This window comes from Ambystoma mexicanum, chromosome 2p (assembly GCF_040938575.1).
Source record: "Ambystoma mexicanum isolate Mex_15411 chromosome 2p, UKY_AmexF1_1, whole genome shotgun sequence".
Taxonomy (NCBI): Eukaryota; Metazoa; Chordata; class Amphibia; order Caudata; family Ambystomatidae; genus Ambystoma; species Ambystoma mexicanum.
In genome coordinates this window covers 766,297,166-766,324,616 of record NC_090923.1, presented here as the reverse complement: position 1 = coordinate 766,324,616, position 27,451 = coordinate 766,297,166, and the positions used below count along the sequence as shown (strand labels likewise).

Sequence of the window (27,451 nt, the reverse complement as noted above, 5' to 3'; positions counted from 1 at the left end):
TCTCTTCAACTCCCTCGAACTTCATACAAAACATAACTTTTATACCAAAAAAGCATCATAATCTGATGTGTAACACTCAAACGTTAACATGCAATCCTATTGGTTGAAAAAAGGTAACTTTAATATAGGTTCTATATCTGTATATGGTAACGGATTGAGGGGATTGGGTAAATACTGTCAAGTGGGCATCTAATCCCTTCCTTCAAAAATGACTACTGTACACGTCACTAAAAGTGTGACGTCTCATTGGTTCTACTAACTATAGGACCCTAACTTATTTGGTCCATTGTGATTGTGTTGGCATCAACCCCATGCATACATCTCAACTTTGCTTAGCAGCATGCAGACGGTCAAGCAGGTGCAGGGTGTCCCCCAATTCACCCTTCCTTCCTTCAATCAATCATCACTTTATGGGCTGTGTGTCAATTAGTTCACTGTGGTTGGCCTCGAAATTGCATCTTCTTGTCTCGAAAATGTTCTGATATCTCTGTCTGGGTGGGTGCCAAGCGTAGGTGTGAAACTGTGCCTCGTCTCACTCGGCTGGTCACAGACTAGCACACCATGGATTTACCTTGTTTCTTTCAATTTGTGCATTTGATTTTCGTTTCACCCTGCTACCTGCCTACGCCTTCTTATCTTGTTCTTTCAGTGGCATGATATTCGGTTCTTAGCTTCAATTAGACGTAGCTACTGTTCATAGCTTCTATTGATATGGCTTTGGCTTCCCCGGCACAAGCAGCCTCTGTCGAGTTTCGATTCAGCCTTTTTCCTCGTATTACTAAAACATGAAACTTCTTGCGTTTGGCCTATAATAACCTGGGTTAGTTCTGCTTTTCATGCAAAGTGGATTCACACTTGTATAACATGCTTCATTTTGAGGTAGATTGTGTACAATGGCGCTTGCCACTCTATTCTTCTACTTAGCATAGCAAGCCGCACTGATTTCTTTAGCTTTTTTGCAGTTTCAAGTATATGTACAGGTGTTAGCTGGTTGAATATTTTCATCCTGCTTACAGCTTAAGCTCCTTTATATTCTAACATCGCTTTCTTCTTATAGGTTCACGATATCTTTATTCATGGTGTTTCGTCTCTTCACGTCATACTTTGGTCATCATATCTTCTATGGGTGCATTAGTCCAGGCCCTCATGACGTCACCATTTGTCTACCATTAAGAACTTTTTGTGTTTTTCCTGCACAGTACTTAAACAATCTTCATTTTGTTTCATTTGCTGGTAGCATTTTTTCTTAATGGGTACCTTACTGCCCGGGGTTGTCTGGTTATTGGTACTACAATATGTGTCATTATTTATTTATTTATTTATTCGAATTTGTTAAGCACACAGCAGACCGAAGGCATCGTGGTGCTAGTTACAGTGTTGCTTATACTTAGTTACATACAGTTCAGTTCCGTAAGTGTTACATTGGACGCAAATATCCTTACATGCATACCTACGTTGGACACGAAGTGGCTGGGAACATATGGTTATTTGAAGAGGGCAGTTTTAAGTTTTATGCGGAAGGAGGTGAGAGATGTTTCCGCTCTGAGGTCAGCGGGGAGAGAGTTCCACAGTTTAGGTGCGAGGAAGGGGAAGCCTATGCCTCCTGCCATAGTCCTATTGATGCGAGGTATGGTGAGTTGGTTGGTGTATTGTTGTCTGGTCAGCCTAGTGGATTGAGATCTGTGTAGTGTGTCCGATAGGTATGAGGGTGCTGTGAGGTAGATACATTTATGAGTGGTAGTAAGGATTTTGAATGATATGCGGTCCTTGACTGGGAGCCAGTGAACTGACTTCCTGGCTTGCGTGATATGGTCTCTTTTAGGTATGGTGAGGGCTGCTCTAAGGGCGTTGTTTTGTGTTGTTTGGAGCCTGGACAGGTTTTTTTTGGAGGTGCCGGCTAAGAGAACATTACAGTAATCTAGCTTGGCTCCTATGGTTGCTCTAGCTATGGAGAGGCAGTTGTCCTTGGTCAGGAATGGTTTGATTGCATTGATGAGTTTGTTACTCAGTGCGGAGGCCGATACTATGGCACTAACTTGTTTGTCCATGGAAAGGGTCGCGTCTATGTGCACCCCAAGTGTTTTGACTGAGGATAATACTGGGATGATGCAGTTATCTATATTGAAGTTGAGATAGAGTGGGTCGAGGTTGGAGAGTGTGGATTTTTGGCATAGAATGAGGATTTCGGTCTTGTCTCCATTCAGACAGAGTCCATTAGTAGCCATCCACGCTTGTATGGTGGAGTAGATTTGCAGTATGGTGGTGGTGTCTTGATGATAATGCCCCATAAGGGGAAGGAGAACCTGGGTGTCGTCCGCGTAATTTGTGTATGTGATCCCCAGATCGTCCAGTTTATCGAAGTTTGGTAAAGAGGTTATAGAGCGTGGGGGCAGTACATGAGCCTTGTGGAACACCGCAGTGGATGATGGAAGGTGCAGCATGGGCTATGTTTGAGAATACTTTCATAGCTCTGCCCTCTAGGAAGGAGGTTACCCATGATGCTGCTTCCTTAGTGAAGTAGGCTGCATGCTTGAGATGATTGGTGAGTGTGGTATGGTCTACCAAATCAAACGCTGCTGAGAGGTCGAGGAGGAGGAGGAGGGCAGGCTTACCCTTGTCGAGGATGTTAGTGATTTTGTTTTTAAGTCTAGAAGGGTGGTTTCTGTTCCGTGTCCCTGTTTGTGGGCAGCCTAGTCTAGTAATTTCAGGAGGAATGGGACTGTTGTTATGGGTCGGTAGTTATTGGGGTTGTCCGGGTCTAGCAATGTTTTTTTTAGAAGGGGGCGCACCCAGGCCTCTTTAAGGCTGTCTGGGACTATGCCCGTTTTGAATGAAGCATTGATGAATGCTGTGAGAAGAGGTGCGAGTGGTTCAGCGCAGTCCTTAATGATATGTGGGGGACACACATCACCCTTGCATTGTGAAGGTTTGAGGTGTCTAAGGATGTCAATGACCTCGCTTTCGGGATTTCGGTGAATGAGAATCAGGGCATGTTGCTAGTTCTAACATTAGGTTTCGTTTGTGGATGCAGGCTTTGCTTGGATAGAGTTTTATAGTGGTGGAATATTTTGTTTTGCAGGAGGTTTATTTTGGCCAACATGGCTGATTGTATGCCTGTGCACCATGCTTCGTCTTTAACGATTTCATCAGGGCAGGAGGGTGGTACAGTTAGTTCTTTAAAGCTACTGAAGAGTTCTTTGGAGTGGGAGTTAGCAGAGGAGATGCGGATGTTGTAGGCTTTGGATTTAGCGATGAAGATGGCGTCTTTATATTTTTTAGCTATGGATTTAAAATGATCTTTTGCGGTGTCACAAGGATTGCGTTGCCATTCTTTGAGCGCCTGGTGTTTGTTTTTGCGTAGTGTCTGGAGTTCCTCTGTGAACTAAGAGTTGGAATGGAAGGATTTCTTTTCTTTTTTGTTTTCTAGTGGGGCAATGGTATTGACAGCCCTAGTAATAGTGTCTTTGAATATTTCTGCAAGGATGTTCGGGTCTGAGGAGAATGGGGGTGATAGGCATGGCAGATTGAGATGTGTGATGAGGTTGTCAGCAGTGAGTTTTTTTGCACTTCTGGCTAAGGTTGCCGGAGCAGTGGTAGGTACTTTCGTGTGTGTTTGGACTGGGATGTCGAATTGGAGATATTTGTGGTCTGTCCATGGGAGGTTATTATTAGAAGCAATGGTCGTGTTACAATTATGGTCTATGATCCAATCCAGGGTGCGTCCTTTTGCGTGTGTAGCTGAGGTGATTTTTTGTGTGAATCCTGGGTCCTGAAGATTCTTTGCTAGGGAGATGGCAGTTTTGTCCTTGGGGTCATTGAATCCTAGGTTGAGGTCTCCTATGAGAAGTGATTTGGTGGATTTCTTGATATTGTTACCTAAGAGGTGATTGACGTGGCCTATGAAGTTGGCAGCGGGGCGATATATGATATGAATATTTATAGTACTGTTTGGCGAGAGTGCTAGTTTGACTGATAGGGTGTCCACATTTCCTTCCTCTGGGTGTGGTATGATTCTGATGGATAATGTTTCTTTGTATATAAGGGCTACCCCCCTCCAGGTCGGGCTATCCTATCTTGTCTAAGGATGGCGTACCCTGGCGGAAGGGCTAACATGATAGCTGGGCCTGAGGCTTCGTTAAGCCAGGTCTCAGTGATTGCGAGAATGTCTAAGTCTTGTGTGGTTATCATTCTTCTAATAGGTCCTGGGCAGAGCCCCACTGCGGATCTCTGCTGGTTAATCTGCTCATCATACGTCACATATTTCGGTGTGAATGTTCCTGGTACTTCAAAATGGGCGACTGGAGTGCAGGCTATATTTGGCCTCCTCAACACTCCCCCCTCTGGTCAATTCATCGACCACTTCCTCCTTTAGGTTCATCTTACTTGGTTCTTCTGTGTTCATCTTTACTTCGTCATCTGGGTTCATCCCTTCTTCATCTTCTGGGTCTGTAAATGATGGTTTGAAGAAGTGTCTCTTTGGAGTCCATATTTTTATTACTTCTCTCAGGGTTCCTGCTGTCCTTACATGTTCGTCTTTGTTCCAAGTCATCGGCTGGCATTGTCCATTTGGGCTGCAATAAATCCCTTTTCCCACATAGTTTCTACACTTCCTGGGATAGTGAAACTTGGTACCTTCTGCTGCTTGCTTACTGGCCTTCACAAAGTCTCTTATTTCTTCATCAGTCAGATCTATGGGCTGCCATCCTGGTTTGCCATCAATCATGAGCTTCATCCCTTTGGCTTTCTTCGCAGTCTTCTGGCATTGTGAGATTATTATCTTGATAACACAAACTTATTGTAATATCATTCCTAGCAGGGCTCCCAGGAACTTGAATGCATCTGCCATCCATTGTGGAACCCATGAAAACAGTGATTCAAACCAGCTGTCATCATCAACTTTGTCACATATTTTGGTGTGAATGTTCCTGCTACTTCAAAATGGGCGACTGGAGTGCAGGCTATATTTGGGACCTCCTCTACATTTTAATGAGCATGTCCAATAAGGCTGCATGCTGCACTGACACACCGTCTGCTCGGATGTAGCCCCTCCTTTCCAGCACACTAATCCAGCATGTACAGTCAACGTCACATATGTAGAGTTGCTGTACACTGTTACTTTCTGGTCTGCGTGATTCTCAACTGCGAGTATCAATGCCCATAATTCTGTAGCTTGCACTGAATAATGCAATGGCAGACAAGCACTCAAAATTCTCAATTTGTCAAGTGTTTCACTACCGCAGCTCCTGTATATGTTTGCCCATCATTTTGATCGATCCTTGAAGAACCGTCAATAAAGACAATCTGTCCCCCTGCGAGTGCATTCTCTTTTACTCTAAGGAGCTCATCACAGACCTCTACATAGTTTGCGCAATTGTTTATGGGTTCTCCTTCGGTAATAGGTTCAGCTATGAACATAGCTGGATTTACGATTTTACATCAGACTATTTTAATTGCTGGAGTTGATATGATATGCTATGATTACCTCATAGGCAGAAGCCCTTTAAGTAGTCAACGTGCCTTTTGGTTTTTCTAAAATTGCAAATAATGCATGTTCAACAAATAACATCATAGAACATCCCATCACTATGGGGGTCATTACGACCCGGGCGCAAAGGAATACCGGGCACCGGTAATGACACTGGTGCCGATAATCCCTTTGCACCCTATTCCGAGGTCACTTTGCGGGTCCTTCCCTTAACGCCTGGTTTTCGCAGGCGTTAAGGACGGGACCCGCAAAGGGATACCAGGGTCTATAACGGTACCGCAATTTGCTCTACCGTTATGGCCGCCTTCACTCTTCCCATTGATCCCTATAGGGGCTCAAATGGGAATGGGGAATAGCATTTCAAATGGGGATTTACTGGTCCCACAAAGGCCGGAATGGACCGGTAAGTCCCCATACCACTACGTCGGTGGCAGTACTGGTATTGGTGCTAGTCATGGCGCTAATAGCGCCATGACTAGCACCAACCTCGGAATGAGGGCCTATGTTTGTAGCCTTCTCTATGGCGAACACGGCGGTTCACATGGAAAGTGACCTCTCATTACTGGGTCCAAAATTCCACTGTAAAATGCAAGGGGTTTGTACCCCAATTTAGTTCTCTGTGTGAATACTGCTGTCATAAAAGTACCATCTATGTGTGAGAATAAAAAGAATTCCTCTGCATAATTGGGAATCCCTAAAACTGGAGCTGTGCAAATGGCTTTTTTCAATTCGTCAAACCCTTCTTCCATTGCCTCAGTCCACACGATTTTCTCTTGCGTTGCCTGTGCTTTCTTTAAGGCCTGTAAGAGCGGCCTAGAATACAAGCTGTAGTCAAAGACCCATGCTTTGACATAATTACATAGTCCTAGAAAACTTTGCATATGTTTTATCGTGTGCGGCCTAGCTGTTTTTAGAATGGCCTCAGCTCTTTCAGGAGTAACTTTCTTTCCTTCATGTGAAATCAACTGGCCTATGTACAACATTTCTTGTTGACAATATTGCAACTGTTACTTGTCAACCTTAAATGCTTTGCCAGTCAGTATAATCATTAGCTGAACAGAATCGCGTCTGCAGTCTTCCTCTGTGGTACTTCAAACTAAAATGTTGTCTACATATTGTAGCACAACGCTTTCTAAAGAAATATTGCTCAAGTCAATCTGGAGTGTTAAAAATCGATGGGGACTCACAGTACCCCTCGGGCAGCCTGGGGATTTTTAATCACACTTGCCTAAAAGTTAATGATGTCAAATCTTGTGAGTCTTTATGCAATGGGATTGAGAAAAACACCTTTTTCAAGTCAATTACCATGAAATATCGTGCATAAACAGGTATATTACATAGAATCGTGGACGGGTTAGGGACAAGAGGGAACTCAGCCTCTACAATCTTGTTTATTGTGCGAAGGTCTTGTATTAGCATCCACAACCCCCTTTTCCCTTTTTTCACTGGGGAAATCGAAGTATCAAATGGTGACTTTGGCGTCACTAAGATACCTTGGTCCATCATGGCGGAAATCACCTTAAAAATTCCTTCATCTGCCTCTCTAGACATACGATATTGCCGTGCTCCTGGTTTCAATTTAATCTTCACTTCCCCAACTCCTTTCAGTAAGCCTACGTCATAGGGGCCAGTGGTCCATTATGAAATAGGCCTTATCTTCATCAAAATATTCAGGACGCTTCTTTGTTAGCATCATTTTCCGCGGAACCTCTCTCTTAATTGCTTTGACCCAATAAGTAATGCACATTTCAAATATCACAAAAAATCGTCAGATTTGTCATCTCCAAACAAATCTTCATCAGTGAAGTCAGTCACTCTGTAGCCTTCCTCAAAGGCAATTACTGTGCTCCATTGTCTACCGTTATCATCAGTTGCATCAAGCAAAGCCATATTTCCTTGGCTATAGCTGCCTCTAGAGCTAAGGTGAACATTCGCCCTTCTTCTTCATCCATAGATATCTGTGGTCCAAATTGAAGCTCATATGGTATTCTCATGGTTATGCCTACTAGAGCTGGCAGCCATGTTAACAGAATGCGTATCCCATAATGGAACACTTTGGGTTCCAACGGTATTCCTATTTGTCCTGCTTATGCCCTGATTATTTCACACATGTTTAAATAATACATTCCCGTTGAGCATACTATGCCATTGTCTGTAAATGAAATGGTCATTTTCATTTTTGTCATTAAATCTCGTCCTAATATGTTGACAGGTGCTTGCCTTGAATAAAGCAGTGGCACCTTCATATCACACTCTCCTATAGAGATTTGTCATTCTTCTGTAAAGGGAACACAACTTGTAAAGCCCTGAGTATTCATCGCATCGCCAGACATTAAAAATTTGCCCTAACGTATACATGAGCATGTTGCACCCGTGTCCACTAAGAAGGAGTTTTCTTTTCTGCCTATAATTAAGTCTATCCTTGGCTCCTCACGAGGATTCGGCGTAACAGATAGGACTGAACACATCAGGTCTCCCAGTGAGCTGTCCTATTCACTGCATCACTTGTGAATGGATTTCCTCCATCAACAGTAACACCTCCTATTCTACGCGTCATAGGTTGTTCTGTGTTTGTGTTCTGCTGAAGTTGCCTAGGAGATTGCTGCGATTGTCCTTGCGGTTGAGTACCTGTCACTTGCTGTGGTTGCAAGCCTTGCTGCACTCTTGGCACTTGCTGCTGCACTGTTTCATCTTGCGCAACTCCATTTCCGCTCTGCTGTGAATATGCAGGTGGACTTGGCATTCCCTGTCTTGAAAACTGAGCATTCTGAACCATCCCTTGGCTACTACACATACGAGCTCTGTGTCTTGTCATTCCACAAGTCCAACATACAAGCGGTTGTCTTCCCATCTGCCCATTTTGCATGCTGTGATTACCATTTTGCATATTCTGAAACCCTTGATGGGTATTCTGAAAACCTCCCTGATTATTCTGCCAATACCCTTGATTACCTTGCCAACCTCTCCCCTTCCTCTTGGAGCATATCCATTATTTGTCTGATCAAACTGTCTTTGGTTGTTTACTTGTGGCATAGGAACAGCCTGCTGTGATTTCAGTCCACCCACATTAGTTAACATTGTCCCTTAAATGGCATATTTGGATAACTTTTTCTGTACTAACTTTACATCTTCACCTTTTTGTGCATCGTCTTTTTTGCGATTCTTATCCTGCAGTAGTCTGCAATAATGTGCAATGGTCAACTGAATTTCTGACCATAGTTTTGCTTCTATCCCCACTGATTTCATGAGCTGTTTTTGCAATTGCTCTGGCAGCCCTTGGCACAATATATGATAAAATACAGGTATAGACTTCCCCCAAGCCTCACGTGTTTCAAGCACTCATGCGTCTTGAAAACTTTGAATATAAAGTAACGGATCCTCTCCTTCTTTCATTTTTTTAGTAATTATAGCTCCCATATCGGACGTGTCCGGATATAGCACTCAAAGCATTTTCCAAATCGCTGTTCAACAGTTATTAAACGGTGCTCCATCATGCGCAGTGTTCACTGAAGTCACACCAGGGTAACCTGCTTGTGTCCATACGTCATCAGCTCTTTCACCAAGTTTGGTGATTAGAAGACCTTTAATATCCCCTATAGCTAATGTATTCCCACTCGTCATTTTTTCTAACTCAAGTATCCATTTTCCAGCACCGGCAGTTAAATTCAGGAGTTTACATTGTAAGTTTTCCCTGTCCATTTGGGACCGTGGTATATACTGTGGCCTGGCTCCTCCTTTATCCAACAAGGGGAACTGCGATGCTCCAAACTCATTATCATCTCTCATCATTTGTCTATCTACTGCAGGGGTAACATTCCCACATCACTGTCTACCTGGTAATGACCTTAACCTGCTTACAGAGGGCGGGGACTCCCCCTTCTGACCAATGTGTTGCCCCTTATGTCAGTCTGACTGTGTCAGTGGCTCTGATGCCTTAGACATAGGTAATTTTAAATCCGACCATCTTACTTCCTTATCCAAAGGTGGATGTTCTTCTAGACCACACATATCATTCCTAACCTCCCTCAAGTAGGTTTCCCATTCTTCATCTGATACTTCTTGTGCCCAACTCGTGTAACTCCTCTTCTCATCATCTCAATTTAATGTTAACCTGCCTAACAACAGCTCCTTCTGTCTCGTACTACAGGAGGCTTCCTCTGTGTCATACAGCTAAGTACTCGACGATCATGTTTTCCCTTCCTTTGTGTTTCTTTCTGGGCTTGCATTTTGTGGTATACTTTATCAATCGTTTCCCCAATGCTTCATGAGTCAAATTCCTCTCTAGATTTACTCTAGACATGTCTGGAATTGGCTCGGACTCGGGAAAGAATTCCTCTATGTCTTCCCAGTCTTCCCGTGGATTGAGATCTCTCACTTCCCTTTCCAAACACTCAAGATCTCATGCTGTCTCCTTTTGCGTTCCATATCCTAATCGACTGCTCTGTGCTTTCTTGCCTCTTCTCTTATTCTATCTTGCTCTTTCCTTTTCATATCCCTTCGTTCATTTGCCCTTCGTATCTCTTCATTTCTTCATCTCTGTATTCTTTTCTCTCTTATCCTTTCCTGCTCATCGGCTTCTATTCTTTTTTCCTTTAACCTCTCCTTTTCATCAGCTGTTCTTTTATTATCACGCTTCCTTTGTTCTTCTGCTCTCTCTTGTTTTTTAGCTTGCTCATCTTGATATAACTGCTCTCGTCTTTGCCTATCTTTTCTTTTCGCTCCTTTGTCTTTCAATTGTTCATCCCTTTCTTTGTCTTTTTTATGTTGTTCGTCTGGGTCTCCTCTTTGTCTTAAATCTACGATGCCTTTAACAATGAGTTTAAGTAAAATCTGACCTATCTCATCAGTTTTATCCTTATCTCCCTTCCATCTCTTTGTTTCTCTCCTTATGTCTAGAGATATACTTGCTTGATCACTTCTCTCCTTGTCTCGTCTCTCCTTGTCTCTCGGGACTTTGGAGGTTTTATCTTTCTCTGTGTCTTTCTCTGGGCCCTTGTCACTACTTTGAGTAGGTGATTCATATGACAGATTGCTATATCCCGTTGCTGCTTTAAGTTCTCTTAATGGGTATGACCCTTCATCTTTCAAAATCACATCTTTCATTTCAGATGGGGCGTGCGGAGCAGAAGACTCTTCACCCTCCTCTTTGCATATATTGAGTATCCAATCTAAAGGAGGCTCCTCCTCCTTCTCGTGTTCATACATTTTCCAAAGCTCTAGACTCGCTAGGCGCGTTTCTAACTTTTTTCCTGTGTACGCGGAATGTAAATATGTCGTCATATGCTGTAGAACTGTTCTCCATAATGACCTGCCCTGTGGCCATGGCATAAACATTTTGTCTGTGGTCCCTTTAACCCATTCTGTACTGTACTGCTTAAGTTTAAGCACATGCTTTGGTAGTTGTTTGCAAAGATGCACTAATGGCGTAACTACTTCCATTTCTAACTTTTTCTTCTCCTTTTATTATTACTTTGCTTATACTTTAATTACAGTTTTTAATTTTGCGTTTCAATCAACATATATTTATGAGAGATCACCAATCGTCGCAAGCTCCAATCCCGTCATAATACAATTTATTTACTTTACTCTTGCTAAAAAACAACCATCAAGTATAATCTTAAAATAATCACTTTTCACGTGGTAACCTCACGTTTCTCTATTACTTAAAACATTTCCTTTTTCAGTTCTGACATCATCACACTTTTCAACCACATAAAACAAAACAGACAGACTTGACCGGTCACATATAAGTGCACCTCACGATCCTCTCTCAGGCCTCGTCTTACCTTCTATATTCGTGTTCCGATTGGAACTTAAGCCACTCCCTTTGAGAAAGTCTTTAAACTTATCTTGTCTCTTATATTTCCCATGTAAGGGGGTCTAAATTAAGGCTTCTGCTAGCATTCTTTCAAAGTCTAGGAACGGGGCGTGTCCTCATAGCGTGGGTACACCACACGACTATTTTCCTCATATATTACTTGGCAACACTCAAGTCAACATCTTTTCCCCATATACATATATTTTACACTCTTACTCTTCCATTATATTGTATCCCGCCTCCCTCTGTCACTGTCCGTTATTTAATATACATGTGTCCCTTTTGCCCTTTGCCACACTCTTTGGTCTTATTCACTCACCGTTCACATGTTTTCATCTTCGGACCCTCGGGATCAGCGCCTCTTCGAGCTGCTTTCCGATCCGCTTCGCGTAGATGTTGGAGGGGTTCCCATATTAAAATAGGGGTCCCGTCACACCCTTCTTGCAAGAATTTTTCCTATTCTAACCGTGATCTAAGGGGAGCTTCACGTCCTGTCAGCCGAATGGCAAAGGTCGTGCGATATTACAGAGACCCTAAAGTTTTCTAATGTCGACAGCCAATGGTATCTTATCTAACCATCATCTGCTACCAAGTGAACTGGGGACTCCCAGCCCTTTAAGATGAGTAGCAATACCCTGGAGATGGATGGGGATGCAGATTTTAATCAAACATCAATAATTCAGACAACACAAATAGCTTGGCAACATTTTGTCTGTTTCAATGTAAGTAAGTAAAACAGGGAGTACAACGAACTTCAGCAATCGCACCATACTCAATTCTCAATCATTTGATAAAAAAGCTGGGTACTTAAACCCTAAATTGGTCACAACTGACGTGTTGACCTGCGTCATTACCAATGTCATCCTGTGTGGCAAACTTCTAAAACCTATCTGTAAGTGGGATTGGCTCTAAGTGAACTACTAAGTATAGGTGTGATATCTGCATAGAGTAACAAAGAGAAATAATTGGATAGTTAACAACAGGTGGGGCAACTAAGCCCTCCCCTCAACATGGCCACTATGAACGTCAATAAATGTACAACATGCCACTGGCTACACAACTATAGGACCCCCCAACTATGTGGACCTCTACAATTGGTTGGCTACCAACCCCGTCAAAACCTTTCCCCCTACGTGAGCAGCATGCAGACTGAACAACCAGATGCGGGTGAACTTGTCTCGATACCAGCTTCCCACCAATTAAATGGACACTCCATCATCACCTCAATGGTTCAGTGCCAATTAGTGGCGTGAAGTTGACCTTGAGTTTGTGGTGTTCTCTGGGAGTTTTTAAGGAGTATGGGTACTGTCTGGCTTCTGTGAATAGGTGTGATCTCCTCATGCGTCCAACTTATTTCCATCACGTGACTGGACACCACGATTTGAGCCTTTACTTGTATTTGATTTTATTCTCCAATAGTCCTCTGACGTCTTTGTTTTCACTTGACCTTCTTGAACAGGAGTTTCAATTCTTTCACATTAATTGTATCCAATTTAGCCAATTCTCGTTCTGATAAGACCTTGGCTCTCTTAGCTCATCCAACTTCTTAGCTGAAACATATTCTGTTTAATTCAATTTCTTTTGTAACTGTGACACTGAATTTAGGCCTTCCTCATTAAGACTGCTATATCCGCAGTGGAACATTCATTCTTTTTTATCCATATGTATCTATGAGGTATATATGTATATGTTGGCACTTGCCGCAATCGTTTTTACTAAAAGCATTTACAGTGCATCTGTACACGTTTAAACCAACTAAGTATCTTCATCATGCTTATGGCATATGTCTCTTTATCTTGATCCCAAGATGTCACTTATCCTTAGTACTTCTTTGTTCTTCATAAATCGTCTGCCTCTCTGGTCTGGTTATTTTCTATATGGAGTTGATTCAGTTTCATATGACGTCACCATTCATCCTGGTCATTCACTTTCTTTGTTTCTGTCATGCCGCCGTCTTTTGGTGGTCGCTGGCGGTTATGGAAGGCTTGGCGTTGGCGGCGCCATTAGAATGTTCCGTGTTTTTTCTCTTCACTTCCTGGTTTGACGGTCTAGTCTTTTTCTCTTGTTCCTGTATTTAACCACACCCTCCCCTGGGCTCTCTGCGTTGCAACTTTGTTTCCTGTGCCTTGTTGCCGTGCTACTTTGTTTTCCTTACTCCTGTTGCCGATTACCGCAACCTTTTTCGCGGTATCCTTTCGCTCTACTTCTTTCCTCTCCTTCATTTCTCCCGTTCCTGGTTCTTGGCGGTATCTCCACTCCGGACTCTCGCACTGCTCCTTGTTCAGTATCAGCTTCACCGGACTCTCCAGCTTACTGCTGCACCGAGAAACTTACCTTGATTATCCTGCTCCGGTTATTCCTGCATTCCCGGGCTCACAGTCATCTCTTCCTGCTCAGCATTGGTACCAACTACATCCGTAGAGAGGTTTTTTTAAGCGGCTGCTTTTTTCCTCTCATCTTGGTTTCTGCGGGACGGGGGCCGGCTGCTTCCCTGTTTGTCAGGGGATCAGGGTGGCTTCTTCCCGCGGACGGCCGTACCTCTTCACAAAGAAGAAGAAGCCCAAGAACAAGACTTCCAGACGAAACCCCGTTCCGGAAGAGACAGGTGGGGAGAAAGGGGAGGTGGACATTGATTTATCTGATTTGGAGGATAATACGCTGGTTCCCAACACTTGTGACAGTTTGCAACGCCCGAAAGAGATTACAATGTCTATTCCGGAACAGGTCCAAGAGCTGCTCACAGCAATGCAGAATGTGACATTAGAATTACAGGCTGTGAAAGCCGAAAACGCTGCTCTAAGACAGCGAGTCGACCACTTCGAACAGTCCCGGAGTGATCTGCCTCCCATGTCCTTACCCTGCGGTAAATATAACGGATCACCTACTGGATTTAAAGAATTCATAGAGGCTTGCATAATATATTTCACCTTCAGACCTCAGACATATGCCTCAGATGCGGCCCGCATAGGGTTTCTGATATCTAACCTTACGGGTAACGCTCTTTCCTGGGCTACTCCGCTTGTGACCAGTGCCAGCCCGTTACTACACGATTACGCCGGGTTCACCGCCCAGTTCAAATTGGCCTTTGAAAGGCAAGAGTCTGCGGTAGTCGCCAGTGAACAGTTACTGGATATTCGACAGGGAAGTTCCGATCTTCTGTCCTACATTTCCCGCTTTAAACGAGTGGCTGCAGACGCAGGCTGGCAAGAGAACGCTCAGTACACCATTTTTCGCCGAGGATTGAGGGAAGACCTTAAGGATGAATTAGCAAGGGTAACCAGACCAGCTACTTTAACCGACTTATGGTCTACAGTGGTACAGCTGGATTTCCGTCTCTCAGAACGGTGGTCTGAACGTAGAAAACAGCGTGGATTTCCTGCTACGCCTGATCCTGGGATTACCTCTCCTTCTCCTACCTGTACGTCGAAAGAGGAGCCAATGCAGATTGGGACTACTCGAGGACCACTCACCTCGGAAGAAAGAAGAAGACGCAGGGAGAACAACCTGTGCATGTATTGTGGATCTAACCAACATATTCTTAGAGACTGCCCTAATGTACCACCAAGACGTTCGGGAAACGCCATTCCTCGGAGCTAGTAGGGACGAGTTACCGAGGGGGATTTACTGGTCCCTTTGTTTCTTTATCAGTCACACCCATGCTTACCACAGAAGACAACCGTCTCATGGTAGTCGGAGTAGAGTTGTTTATCTCTCAGCAGTCCTATGAGGTTCTGGCACTACTGGACTGCGGCGCTGCTGGTTGCTTTATGGACTTGGTTTGGGCGGAAAAGGTCGGCATTCGCCGTTTGCAGAAAGACGAGGACCAAAAGGTGGAAGGTGTAGATGGTAGACCACTCAGCTCGGGTCTAATCACCCATACCACACCTCCGATGCAGATGAAGATCCTACATCATAACGAAACCATTCAATTCGACCTCATCCGAGCAGCTCATTTTCCAGTAATCCTGGGGGTCTCTTGGCTTCGGAAGCATAACCCGACCATTGATTGGACAAAGAACCAATTGTCATTTACCTCAACTTTTTGTCGTCAATCATGTTCTTCACAGACCCTGCATACTTCTGTCCACATTTTACCAGATATAACCTCCAGTTTAGAAGTGTTGAAGGTAAACAGCATCCCTAAAGAATATCTCCGCTACCAGGAGGTGTTTACGGACGATGGCCCGCAGGAGTTACCTCCTCATAGACCAGAGGATTGTCAGATCATTCTCCAACCCAATGCTGTTGTTCCTTTTGGACGAATGTTTATCCCTTTCCCTCAAGGAAAAGAAGGCTCTCAAGGAATATCTGGATTCTAATTCACATCATGGCCTGATCCGACCTTCATTCTCCCCTGCAGGGGCTTCACTTTTTTTTGTTCCAAAGAAAGGTTCCAATGAACTTCGTCCTTGCATCGATTATAGGGGCCTAAACCAAGTTACTCTTAGGGATAGGTATCCCATGCCACTGATCGGAGACATTCTGGAAGCAGTACAAGGAGCAAAAATCTTTTCTAAGATCAATTTAAGAAGAGCCTACCACCTTTTGCGAATACGATCCGGTGATGAATGGAAGACTGCTTTTCGCACTCCCTTCGGACACTACGAATACTGTGTCATGCCCTTTGGCCTAGTCAACGCTCCAGCAATATTTCAAAGATTCATGGATCGCATCTTTTCTGATCTACTTTTTCATTGTGCCGTCGTCTATCTTGACGACATACTGGTCTATTCTAAAGACGCCCAACTCCATTCAGATCACCTCCAGCAAGTCCTTCAAAGACTGCAAGACAATCTACTTAAAGCCAATGCTGATAAGTGCATTTTTCAAGCCTCCGAGGTCAACTATCTTGGCTTTATCCTGTCTTCGGAAGGAATCCGCATGGATCCCGCTAAGATCGACGCCATATTGCAATGGCCTACACCTCATTCCATCAAAGACGTCCAAAGGTTTCTAGGGCTAGCCAATTTTTATCGCAAATTCATCCAAGGTTTCTCGGATCGAGTTCTTCCCATTACAAGGCTGTTAAAAAAGTCTTTAATGCCCTTTATCTGGTCTTCTGAGGCAAACCGAGCTTTCCAACGACTTAAGGAGGAATTCTGCTCGGCCCCGGTACTTCATCAACCAGATCAGAATCTAAGATTCATTGTGGAGACTGATGCCTCCTCTGTGGCGATTGGTGCAGCCCTTCTACAGGAACATGAAGGTTTGGAACATCCGGTTGCCTACATGTCCAAGACACTGAATGACAGTCAGACCCACTATTCAGTGATAGAAAAAGAACTCCTGGCCATGAAATCTGCGTGCGAAGAATGGAGACATCTCCTAAAAGGGGGTAACCATCCCTTTGAAATCAGAACTGACCACAAGAATCTTAAAGTACTGCAAAAGATGGAATGTGTCAACTCCCGTCAGGCTCGTTGGGCGCATTTTTTCTCCCAATATGATTTCACTTTGACCTACTTACCAGGTTCCAAGAACATACTAGCTGATGCTCTTTCTAGAAGGCCTTATTCAGACATGTCTCAGAAAGAATTTCCCAGTCTCATGCTTCCTGAAGTCAAGGTAATCTGTTCGGTGGAGTCTTTCTTAGAAAGGGTCCGCAAGGCCACGCGGTCCACCTCTCCTCTCTCAAAGGATCTATCCCTTAAAGATGGTTTATGTTTTAAGCAACAGCGATTGTTTCTGCCAGACAGATTCACCCGTCAATCGGCTTTAAAGTGGTGCCACGATGATCCAACGGCAGGACACAGAGGTGTTAAGAACACTTTGGAATTGCTTCATCGCAGGTTCTGGTGGACCGGTATGGCCAAAGATGTTTCAACCTACGTCAAGTCATGTCCGGTATGCTGTCGATCCAAACATTGCACTCAAAAGTCGATTGGTTTTCTCCAACAACAGGACTTTCCCAAGAGACCCTGGAGCCTTATTTCCACAGATTTTATTGTGGATCTGCCACCTTCGGAAGGTTGTTCATGCATCATGGTAACTGTCGACTGCTTCACTAAGATGGCACATTTCACTCCCTTGGCTGGTCTTCCTACTGCCGCTGAGATGGCGGCTGTATTTGCTAGAGAAATATTTCGCTTACATGGTACTCCGGACAAGATTATTTCTGACAGAGGTTCTCAGTATACTTCAAGGTTCTGGAAGGAGCTTTTTGAGAGACTGGGAATGGAACGGGCCTTATCATCTGGTTTCCACCCTCAGACTAACGGGCAGACTGAAAGAACCAATGCCACGCTGGAGCAGTATCTTCGATGCTTCACAAACGCCCAACAGGATAATTGGGTTAGTCTGCTGGTCACCGCGGAATTTGCCTATAACAATGCCGAGCACAGTGCCACTGGTCTCAGTCCTTTCTTTTGTTCCTATGGTTTCCATCCCAGCTTTATTCCTTCTCTCTCCTTTCCTCCGTCTACCACTTCATCTGTGGATGCCTTACTTACCAGTATCTCGGAGGCTCACAAGTCTGCCACGGGAAGTTTACGGGCGAGCAGTCTTCGGTATCGATCACACTGCAATCTTAAGCGCCAGCCCGTTCCAGCTTGGCGAAGGGGCACCAAGGTCTGGTTGTCTACTAGGTTTCTGCCTCGCTGGCTTCGCCCCTCTAAACTGTCTCCCCGGTACCTGGGTCCTTTCCCTATACTTCACCAGATCAACCCCGTGGCCTTCCGCCTTCGGTTGCCCAAACACATGCACCGTCTCCATCCTGTATTCCATTCCTCTCTCCTGAAGGAATGCAAGGGTGATCCCTACCATCGCCCTTTGCCACAGGACCCGGTCCCCAAGGCGGTTCCTTCCGATGAGTATGAGGTGGCCTCCGTTCGTGACTCCCGCTATCGGCGGGGTCGCTTGGAGTATCTCATCCACTGGAAAGGGTATCCACACACGGAGGACTCCTGGGAACCGGTGTCTCATGTTCACGCTCCTGCGTTGATTCAGCGGTTTCACCGTCTGTTCCCGGGGAAGCCGGGGGGGGTGTCCCTTGGGAGGGGGCATACTGTCATGCCGCCGTCTTTTGGTGGTCGCTGGCGGTTATGGAAGGCTTGGCGTTGGCGGCGCCATTAGAATGTTCCGTGTTTTTTCTCTTCACTTCCTGGTTTGACGGTCTAGTCTGTTTCTCTTGTTCCTGTATTTAACCACGCCCTCCCCTGGGCTCTCTGCGTTGCAACTTTGTTTCCTGTGCCTTGTTGAAGTGCTACTTTGTTTTCCTTACTCCTGTTGCCGATTACCGCGACCTTTTTCGCGGTATCCTTTCGCTCTACTTCTCTCCTCTCCTTCCTTTCTCCCGTTCCTGGTTCTTGGCGGTATCTCCACTCCGGACTCTCGCACTGCTCCTTGTTCAGTATCAGCTTCACCGGACTCTGCAGCTTACTGCTGCACCGAGAAACTTACCTTGATTATCCTGCTCCGGTTATTCCTGCATTCCCGGGCTCACAGTCATCTCTTCCTGCTCAGCATTGGTACCAACTACATCCGTAGAGAGGTTTTTTTAAGCGGCTGCTTTTTTCCTCTCATCTTGGTTTCTGCGGGACGGGGGCCGGCTCCTTCCCTGTTTGTCAGGGGATCAGGGTGGCTTCTTCCCGCGGATGGCCGTACCTCTTCACAAAGAAGAAGAAGCCCAAGAACAAGACTTCCAGACGAAACCCCGTTCCGGAAGAGACAGGTGAGGAGAAAGGGGAGGTGGACATTGATTTATCTGATTTGGAGGATAATACGCTGGTTCCCAACACTCGTGACAGTTTCATCAGGAATCACATTCAAATTACCATCATATTGTCTTGGATGTAGGTATGGTTTCCTCAATGGGTACATCCCTTCCCATATTCTCTTATTCCCTTAGGTATAGGTATTCTTATAGGTACTGCACAGAGTCGTTGCTCTTCTTCCTGCTTTCTGATTTGTGTATTATGTGTCACATACTTTGGCTCATACTTCTCAGGTAATGTAGGCGGGGCAGGTGGAGTGGGGGCACTTGGCTCCTCCTATCCACCTCAACCAGAGCTTCAGAACCACTGACCAGCACTGAGATGATTCCTGACCCTGAGTCCCCGTGTAGGCCAGCCTGCAGCCATCCATCCAGCCCTGCTCACCAAACTGGTTGCCGCCTTATACCCATAGCTGTCTCCCGTCTTGAACTCTGTTGCAGAAGCTGCAAGCACCAAGAACATCTACAAGCACAAGGTACATTGTGGTTCTGTCCCCCTGGCCCTTCGCTGAAGGTACCTTGAGACCGAGTACCCTGCTCCCTTTGTGCTGAAACCAAGCACCCTTGAACTGTCGAGATTATTGTTCTATTGCAACTACGCTCCTGTAAGTATCCAGAGTGCATCCCCTTTCCTTCTTTGAAACCGTCTGTCCTCTGAATTTCTTTATGGGGTGGGTTGTATTTCGTAGTGTGCTAGAACTGTCTGTTGTGATAATAATAAAATAGATATGTGTATAAAACCTTGTCTGGACAGTCCCTTTTATCATTGGGTAATAACCACTACTTTTCAGAGATAACCCTGCCGTTCCACCCACATTACCAAAATTGGACAATGAGGTTTATAATTTGCTTGTGTTTCCAATTTGTTCTGATCCCTTCTGTTGTACTAGAGGTGTGGGCTGATTGATGGTTTAGAAACCGATATTCACCTCTGGACCACTGGTGCCCCGGAAGTTGATTCGTCACATTGTCCCTCCTCTTTTCCCATTTCACCCTCAGTGGACTCTAATGCAATAGTTTTGGCTTAATGGAGTCGCAAGCAACCATTTATAGCCCAAACTAACAAGTGTTGGCAAAGCCAGCAGTTTTGGCTTGCGTAAAAGTATTAGCAATTTTCCAAGCACTACTATTAGATATCCAGCTACTCACACCATTTGTGACCTGTTACCATCAATTGCCAGTTAATACCACTATGAGTGTGCCTGACAAGTGTGAACATGTTAAAATCCCTCCTCTAAGCATTGGCAACACAAAAGCCAAAACTGTTTGCATTGCCAATGATTGTTTTCTTTTATTGGGGATTCATCATACGATTCAGTATTGAGAGAATTGGTGTGAAACTGTGTTGGTTGCAGAGTGAAGGATGTTCGGGAGAATTCTTTTAAATGTGCTAATTTACTTCACCTTAGAGACCCCCAGCAACTTTGCTGGATGTTAAAGACTTGTTTTTTTTTTTTCCTGGAGAGAGTGTGCGTCTTTTTTCCCACTCTCTCGTGTATTTTGATGTCTCTTTTATTCTTGTGTTCTGTGATAATGGAGTTTTAGATAACTCCATAGGCATCATCTTTTCATGTGTGCTACACAGCACCCTCAGTGCAGTAACACCGGGGAGCCTTTTAGGCTGTTCCAAGGTTTAAATACCTTCTCTGGGGTAAACTACCGTTTCCCAGAGAATGTAAAGTTAAATTGACTTTACTATTCTTTTTAAATTCCTAGACCCAGCACACACTATCTTACAATAGAGTGCTGGACGGGTTAGCTAGTATACCCTATGTCTAGAAACTCATGTATCCACAAATGCTACCCTTTCTTATCGAAATGGCTAGTGGCAGTGGTTTTACAACAAACTACCATGATTTTTCCTGACCGCGAACAACGTAGCATTAAATCACATGAGCCATGTTTTTCAACATGGTCGCTTAGCCCCCTTTGTTTAAACAGGTCCCGGTTGTCTTTTTTCACCATTTCTTTGTTGGAAAGGTCCTTCCAGTGTCTGTCTGCGCGCCAAAATAGGTTTGGTCCCTTTGTTTCTATGCCTTTGGCGGGCTTCAGGACTGAAGACTGCCTCAGGTGCCCGAGTGTGGGGGGTGGGCAGGAAGTGAGGGATGTGCCCGAAACTCCTTGTGCTTAGTCTCCTAGGAGACCCAAATGCACTCTGGTGTGATTGGCTGGCTGACTGTCTGGCAAGGACAGCCACCTTACTGGGTGAGTGGCAGCTAGACTGGAATGAATGGGAGAAAACGGTTTAAAAGGCTAGTCTCTTGGCTTGGAAGTCAGAGTTGACCACTGGGACGAAAAAACTGAAGATGAGCTGGAAGAGGACATCTGCTGCAACTTCTGGACCATTGGTTTGCCCGGTGGAGGCCTGCTGCAGGTCCGAATCTCCACGTTCATCTCGACAGAGAAGCCCCTTCAAGGACAACTTCTTCCTTTGAGTTGTTGGGACGAATCAACTTGTAAGCCACCTGGATACCATTCTTGGAGCTGGTTAGGGGAAGGACACCAGCTTGTGTGCTTGAAGAAATAGCAGCCGGAATCGAAGATTTGCCAATTTGCCAGCTTTGTGACCTGTCCCCGTGCAGTGCAGGAGTCCTCTGACGTCCTCCCTCTTGTCCCCACGACTGAGGTTCAAGAACAACGAGATCTGCAGGAACTGCCAGGAACAGAAGTCTTCCGCTGCATCTTTTTCTTCAATATAAGATACTGTAAAAACCTGACAGAGAGAACTTACCTCTCACTGTGAACGTTTGTGGAACTTTGGCAACTTGCAGGCCTAGTCAGCTTGTGACCCGACATACAAACCTTTCTTCCGTGAGCTACTTCTAAGAACCGTGGCAAAGACTTTTCCGTTTTAAATACCAGAACTGTTTTTACTTATAGAAGACACTAGCCCATTGATTTTGGCTTACCTATTGCATTGAATCAACTGCTCTGGTGAACTAAAACTATTTGCACTGTTTTAGAGTAACTGTAACGTTCGTTTTATTAACTTATGCCTTTTGCTCAACTGCTTAGTAATCAGTATTGTAGTATAATTTGTGTGTGATATTGGTTGCCTCATTTAGTGCATGCTTTATAAATGATTGTGTAATAAATGAATGTGTCTTACCAAGAAACCTTGAGTATAAGTGTCTATCTGAATACTTGTCATTGTAGACCTTTGTGTAACACCCTTAAAAGCTCACATTCCCTCTTGAGATAAGCCTGGCTGCTCAGCTCGCTACCAAAAACTGTGTGGTACAGACTTATACCAAAGGTTGGTTTTGCTTACACCTGTAGTCCTAGTTGTATGTAGTGGTCCCAGAGGGTACTGCATACAAACTTTGCCTAACAAAGGAATAGGCAGGACATGGGGGATTTGTATTGGGGAGAGGGTAGGGCTTTGGGGTGCAAGTGAAGCGGGAGTGGAGTGGGCATAGTTTCACTATTTTGTTAACACTCGGAGCAATGGTTATTTTAGATCGAAAATAAAACCAGGCCAATAGAGCATTACTTATTATGATTAATTTACTGATTTGTAACAAAACATTTTAAAAATGTAAATCACTTAACATACAGTTTTAAAAGTTAAGTTGAATAATAACTGAATGCTTGTGGCATTTTCTATATTCCAAGTTAAACACTTATGCTTCATCCCTCCAGCTGGGTATTTTAATATGTACATTGGGGAACTTGATCTCACAGGTTAAAGTAAGCAACTTCAAAATAGGGAATTACGTTAAATGGGCTTGCTTGTTTGCACTCTTTATTTACTTTTCAAGTGGACTGCAGTGCCCTCAAAGTTCAAAAGCAGCCGGGGCAACTTGATAGCAGTCTGAATGGGCACCAGGTACAGAAGACAGTTGACGTGATTATTTTTTGCTTTCTATCAAAACCGGAAAGATAGAACCAGAGGCAGGGACATTCTGCTCTTCGGGAGAATTAATAGTGAGGCACGTGCCCAGCCTGCAGTTGAACTTGGGCCTCAACACGCAGATCCCATCTGCACCGGCTCAATTCAGGAGCTGCGCCCTCGATAGATGATGGAGTGCCTAGCCTCGACCACCGCGCTGCTTGGACTCGCCCTCCTGTTCATAGCCCTGGCATCGTTATGGAGGAATTCCAAGAGGCAGATTCTTCACCTCCCACCCGGCCCGACCCCGCTGCCTATATTGGGCAACATGCTGCAGCTGAACCCTAAAGAACTTCTGAACTCGTTACTAAGGGTAACGTATTCATTTACGAATATTTAAATCTCTGCCTTAGAATAAATGTGCACTTATAGACTGAATGACCTTCAACTGCCCCTTCGCGTGCTTGATCATGTTTGATGCACTCACTCGCTTGGGAGATCCTTTTAACGATGCCAGTGCATGAGCCAACACCTTTCATTAGCACTGAAACCTCATTCTAATATCCCACAAGAGCCGAGCTTTAATGTGCCCTATACAGACTTGCTACGAGAAACGCATTTAATTGTTTACCCGCCCCCAGCACTGGCACGTTGTATGTGGCACTGGCAGCCGCGCGGATTGGAGAATTATCCTGAAAGGGCAGCAGCTGCTTAATTGGCGCTTCCTGACATTTACAATTTACCAAACGTTATACATGAATATCAAATTGTACTTGTCATCTTAGAAACACATACACGTATATCTGAGCGTATTTGTTTTCACACATATAGACATACCTGACTTTACAAATATCAGACTTTGAGCCTCATTACACGTACGGCTGTGTGGTAAACATGGCAGTGAAATGGAGGTCATTCTGTTACCACCACTTTACCACCGAATTGTCGCACTGCCATACTATGATGTTTGGAGATAAAATGGAGAATTTCTATTTTACCCCAATTACTGCAGCGATGGCAGTAATTCCGCAAAACTGCCCAAACAGTCTCTTGACTCCAAAAGTGGGGAATTACACCGCTGTACCACTACTCATAATCCCATAGTGAATTCACAGGACTGAGTGGGTGTAGTGGTAAATGTATTGTGAGTAATTCGACCATCCGCACTGGGAGAGAGCGCTCACCTGGGATTTTTGATTATTGTTTATTTAAAAGAAAGACTGATGGGAGATCAACCTCCAGAAATATGTGGGGCCATTTCCGTACATATTATCTATGCACACCGCACAGCAGAAAAATAGTCATGTACTCTGGGAGGACACAGCTTACCAGCAACCCCCTCCCCACGCATGTGTAGCTGACAACCTGGCAGCTGTGAGTACATCAAAAGTCTCTGGTCTTTGGGCAGCCTGATTAGCATTCCAAGGCCCCAAGGATTTTCAGCTCCATTGTTACACCTTGCTGGTGGCGGCTGTTAGGCAGAATTATATGCAGTACCCTTTGGGAACACCACACACAATTAGGACTACAAGTGACAGTGCAGATTCACCGTTGGTACAAGCCTGTACTACACAGTAAAGTGGTATCGATGGCTGAGCAGCCAGACTTATCTCAAGAGCAAGTGAGTAGTATCATTAGTTACACAAAGGACAGAAATTACTATGATTCAAACAAACACTGACTCAAGGTTTCTGAGTAAAAGAATATACATTTATTTACACATCAGTTGGAAAACATTTCACTAAAGTAAAGCAGTTGAAAAATCACACTCGTAATACACTACACCACACCCAATAGATTCTGGACAAGTTAAGCTCAAAATTAAATGTGAGCAAAACGGCACTCCAGTAATTTAAAAGGGAGGGAAAGACAAAGTTAGGCATAAATTGAGTAACACCAACAAGTAAGTAAGCAGGGCAATCTAGAAAAGGGAACTACAGTGAGAGAATCAAATTCAAAAAGGGCCTGGCCCAAAGTCGACGGGTCAAAGTCTTTTGCTCAAGATCACTCAGTTCAGGGTAGTTCGCGGTTACGTCTTTGCCAAGAGTTCAGGATGAAGTTGGTCGGCAGAAAAGTTAGCTTAAAGAATGGAGAAGGACAAGCCCTCAGATTGGCAAAAGGTTTCCCACACCTTCGCCGCGGCTGGACAAAGCGAACAACCGGATTTGAACAGTACCTTAAATGGAGAAGAAGGCTGTAGCTGAGGCGGATGTTCCTGCAGGTCCTGAAAGTTCACGGTTCCTGAAGCGACTTCCGGACTGACACGAAGTAGGAAGACTGGAGGGTCCTGCACTGCCCAGGGAAAAAACCAGCAGCAGAGCAAAGCAACAAATAAAAGGTGCGCTCCTTAAAACGCAAGCAGGTTCCGTTTCTCCTGGATATCCGGTTCACTGTAGCTCTGTACAGCAAATTTGACCAGAGAAGGGAGGCCTGGCAAGCAGTTTGGTGAACTGGTTGTTCCATCAGCTCATGGGGAGAAGATTCCTTGCAGATCTTCCCTGTCATTGGAGTTTGAAGATTCGGACCTACAGCAGGGCTTCACCGGGTGGTTCGGTGGTTGTAGGGGTCCTCTTCTGTCAGCTCCTCTTCGGTTCTCTTGTTCCAGTGGCGACTCTGCCTTTCCAGCCCCAGAGACTTGCTTTTTATGAAGTTTTCCCCCATTCACACAGCCTGCTGTCAAGCACACAGCAGGTTGGCTCTCCCACTGGGACAATCACCACAGCCAAACAGATCAGAGTGCGACATGGGTCTCCAAGGAGACCCTGTGCAGGGAGTCCTAAACCCCTCCCTCACATCCTGTCCCCCCAGGCATTCAGGCACCTAAGGAGGGCTTCTGTGTAGAAGCCCTGAAAGGACGGCGAACAAAGGAACCAAACCTGGTTTGGCGCGTAAAGTAAAACACGAGAACGACTTTTCCAAAAAGAAATGGCGATTAAACCCAGCCGGAACCAAATTAAAAACAATATGGTCAAGCGTGTTTAAGTTCGAGGCTATGAAGATAGCCTAAATTAATACCAGGGCTATCTAAGATAACCGCGGTAGGAAAAATAGGGTAGTTACCACTGCTACCAACCATGTCTTAATGGAAAGGGAGTGAAACAATGCTCCAAGAAAAACATACAAAAAGGGATAAATATTAACCCTTTCCAGAACTCTATATAAAATAGTTTGTACTGGGTCTGTGGATTTTTAAAGAGACTAATAAAGTCAATGGCAACTTTACATGTTTCTGGGATACAGTAGTCAGTCCCAGAAAAATAGAGTCGGAGTTGGGAAGTCTAAAAGACAACCCTGTGTCACTGCACTGAGGGTGCTGTTTAACACACAGTAAAAAGATGATGCCTATGGAGTAGGTCAGGCTCCACAGTCTATGAACACAAGAAAATGTTAAACACATATAGCAACACACATGAAAGAGTGTGAAAAAAGGTGCACACTCTTACCAGCTGAAAAAAATAAATCCTAGAAATCCAGCTAAGCTGCTGAGGGACTCAGTAGGTAAGGGAAATTGCCATTCTGGAGAATTCTCCCTAACAGCGGCGTATACTGAAGAATGGTAATTAGCAGCCTCAGGGAAGGACTTTATGTAGGAAGTAACAATGGGGACCAGAGACCAAAACCTTTTTGTAATGGAATGTGTCAGCTCGGTACTACCACCCCTCCTTGGTATGAGAAGGCAGTGAATGTACTGTTTGGTACCACTCCTTTCGAAGCAGGCAAGTATGTGAATTGCAGGAGAATAAAGTGTGCCTGCAACCTGTAACTTTAAAGGAGGGCCATGCTGTGACCAAGCACTCTATAGTGGTCATTTAATTAGGGAGACACTTTGATGTACAGCAGACAGGAAGATGGGTGGGATTTAGAGGTATATGTTGTCACTCTTCCCCGGTCTGTTGCCAAGTGCCCTGATTCTGACCTGAAGCATCACTGAAGATTGTTGGTGGGGACCCAGGATTGGTTCATTAAGGTGGGCTTAGCCTGCACCAATCACTGTTTGGCTTTAAAAGAGGGCTGAACCACTCACTGATCAGATCATTTGAAGACTTCGAAAGGTGTAAGAAGAAGGACTCATTTGGACCCGAGCTGAAGGTACGGTCCACCTTACATCTTCCGCCAGTGAAGGAAGGCCAGGAGTACCAACAGGGAAGCAAGATCCCTCCCCTAAACATCTCCCATGGAACAGAGGGAGATACCCGACTCAGAGGACCCGTCCAGCAGCGTCACAACCAGTATCCTGACAGCACACAGCATGCCCTGCTAGGGTCTGCCAGCAAGCTTCCTAGGTGGGAAGTGCCGGAGAGTATCTGAACTAAAGACAAGGCCTTAGTACTGCATATCATTCTGCCCAACAAGGGGTGTGAAGCAAGGCTGTGTCCTTGCCCTGCTCCTGTGTTGCCAATATATAAATGAGGTGATCTTGGAACTGGTAGCTAGAGGTCCAGAGGGTAGGTTTGACCCCCCGAGGCTTGGCGCTGACATCATTCTGGCATTATTTTTTTCCAACGATGCAGTGTTGCTGACATTATCACCAATGGGGATAAGGCGTTGTCTGGAATGCTTTTTCAGCAATTGATGCCGACTGGGCCTGACTCTAAATAAAAACAA

General features: G+C 44.8%; 1 protein-coding gene across 1 annotated transcript in view; it reads left to right on the top strand.

The window, feature by feature from the left end:
* Positions 1-23,028: 23,028 nt before the first annotated feature.
* The window catches only part of LOC138566771 (cytochrome P450 2C18-like), a 385,240-nt gene continuing 380,817 nt past the window's right edge, over positions 23,029-27,451 (top strand). Inside the window, exon 1 of the mRNA XM_069644418.1 lies at positions 23,029-23,219. Coding sequence (XP_069500519.1) covers positions 23,034-23,219 — 186 coding nt within the window. The 5' untranslated portion in view covers positions 23,029-23,033. The remainder of the gene's footprint in view (positions 23,220-27,451) is intronic.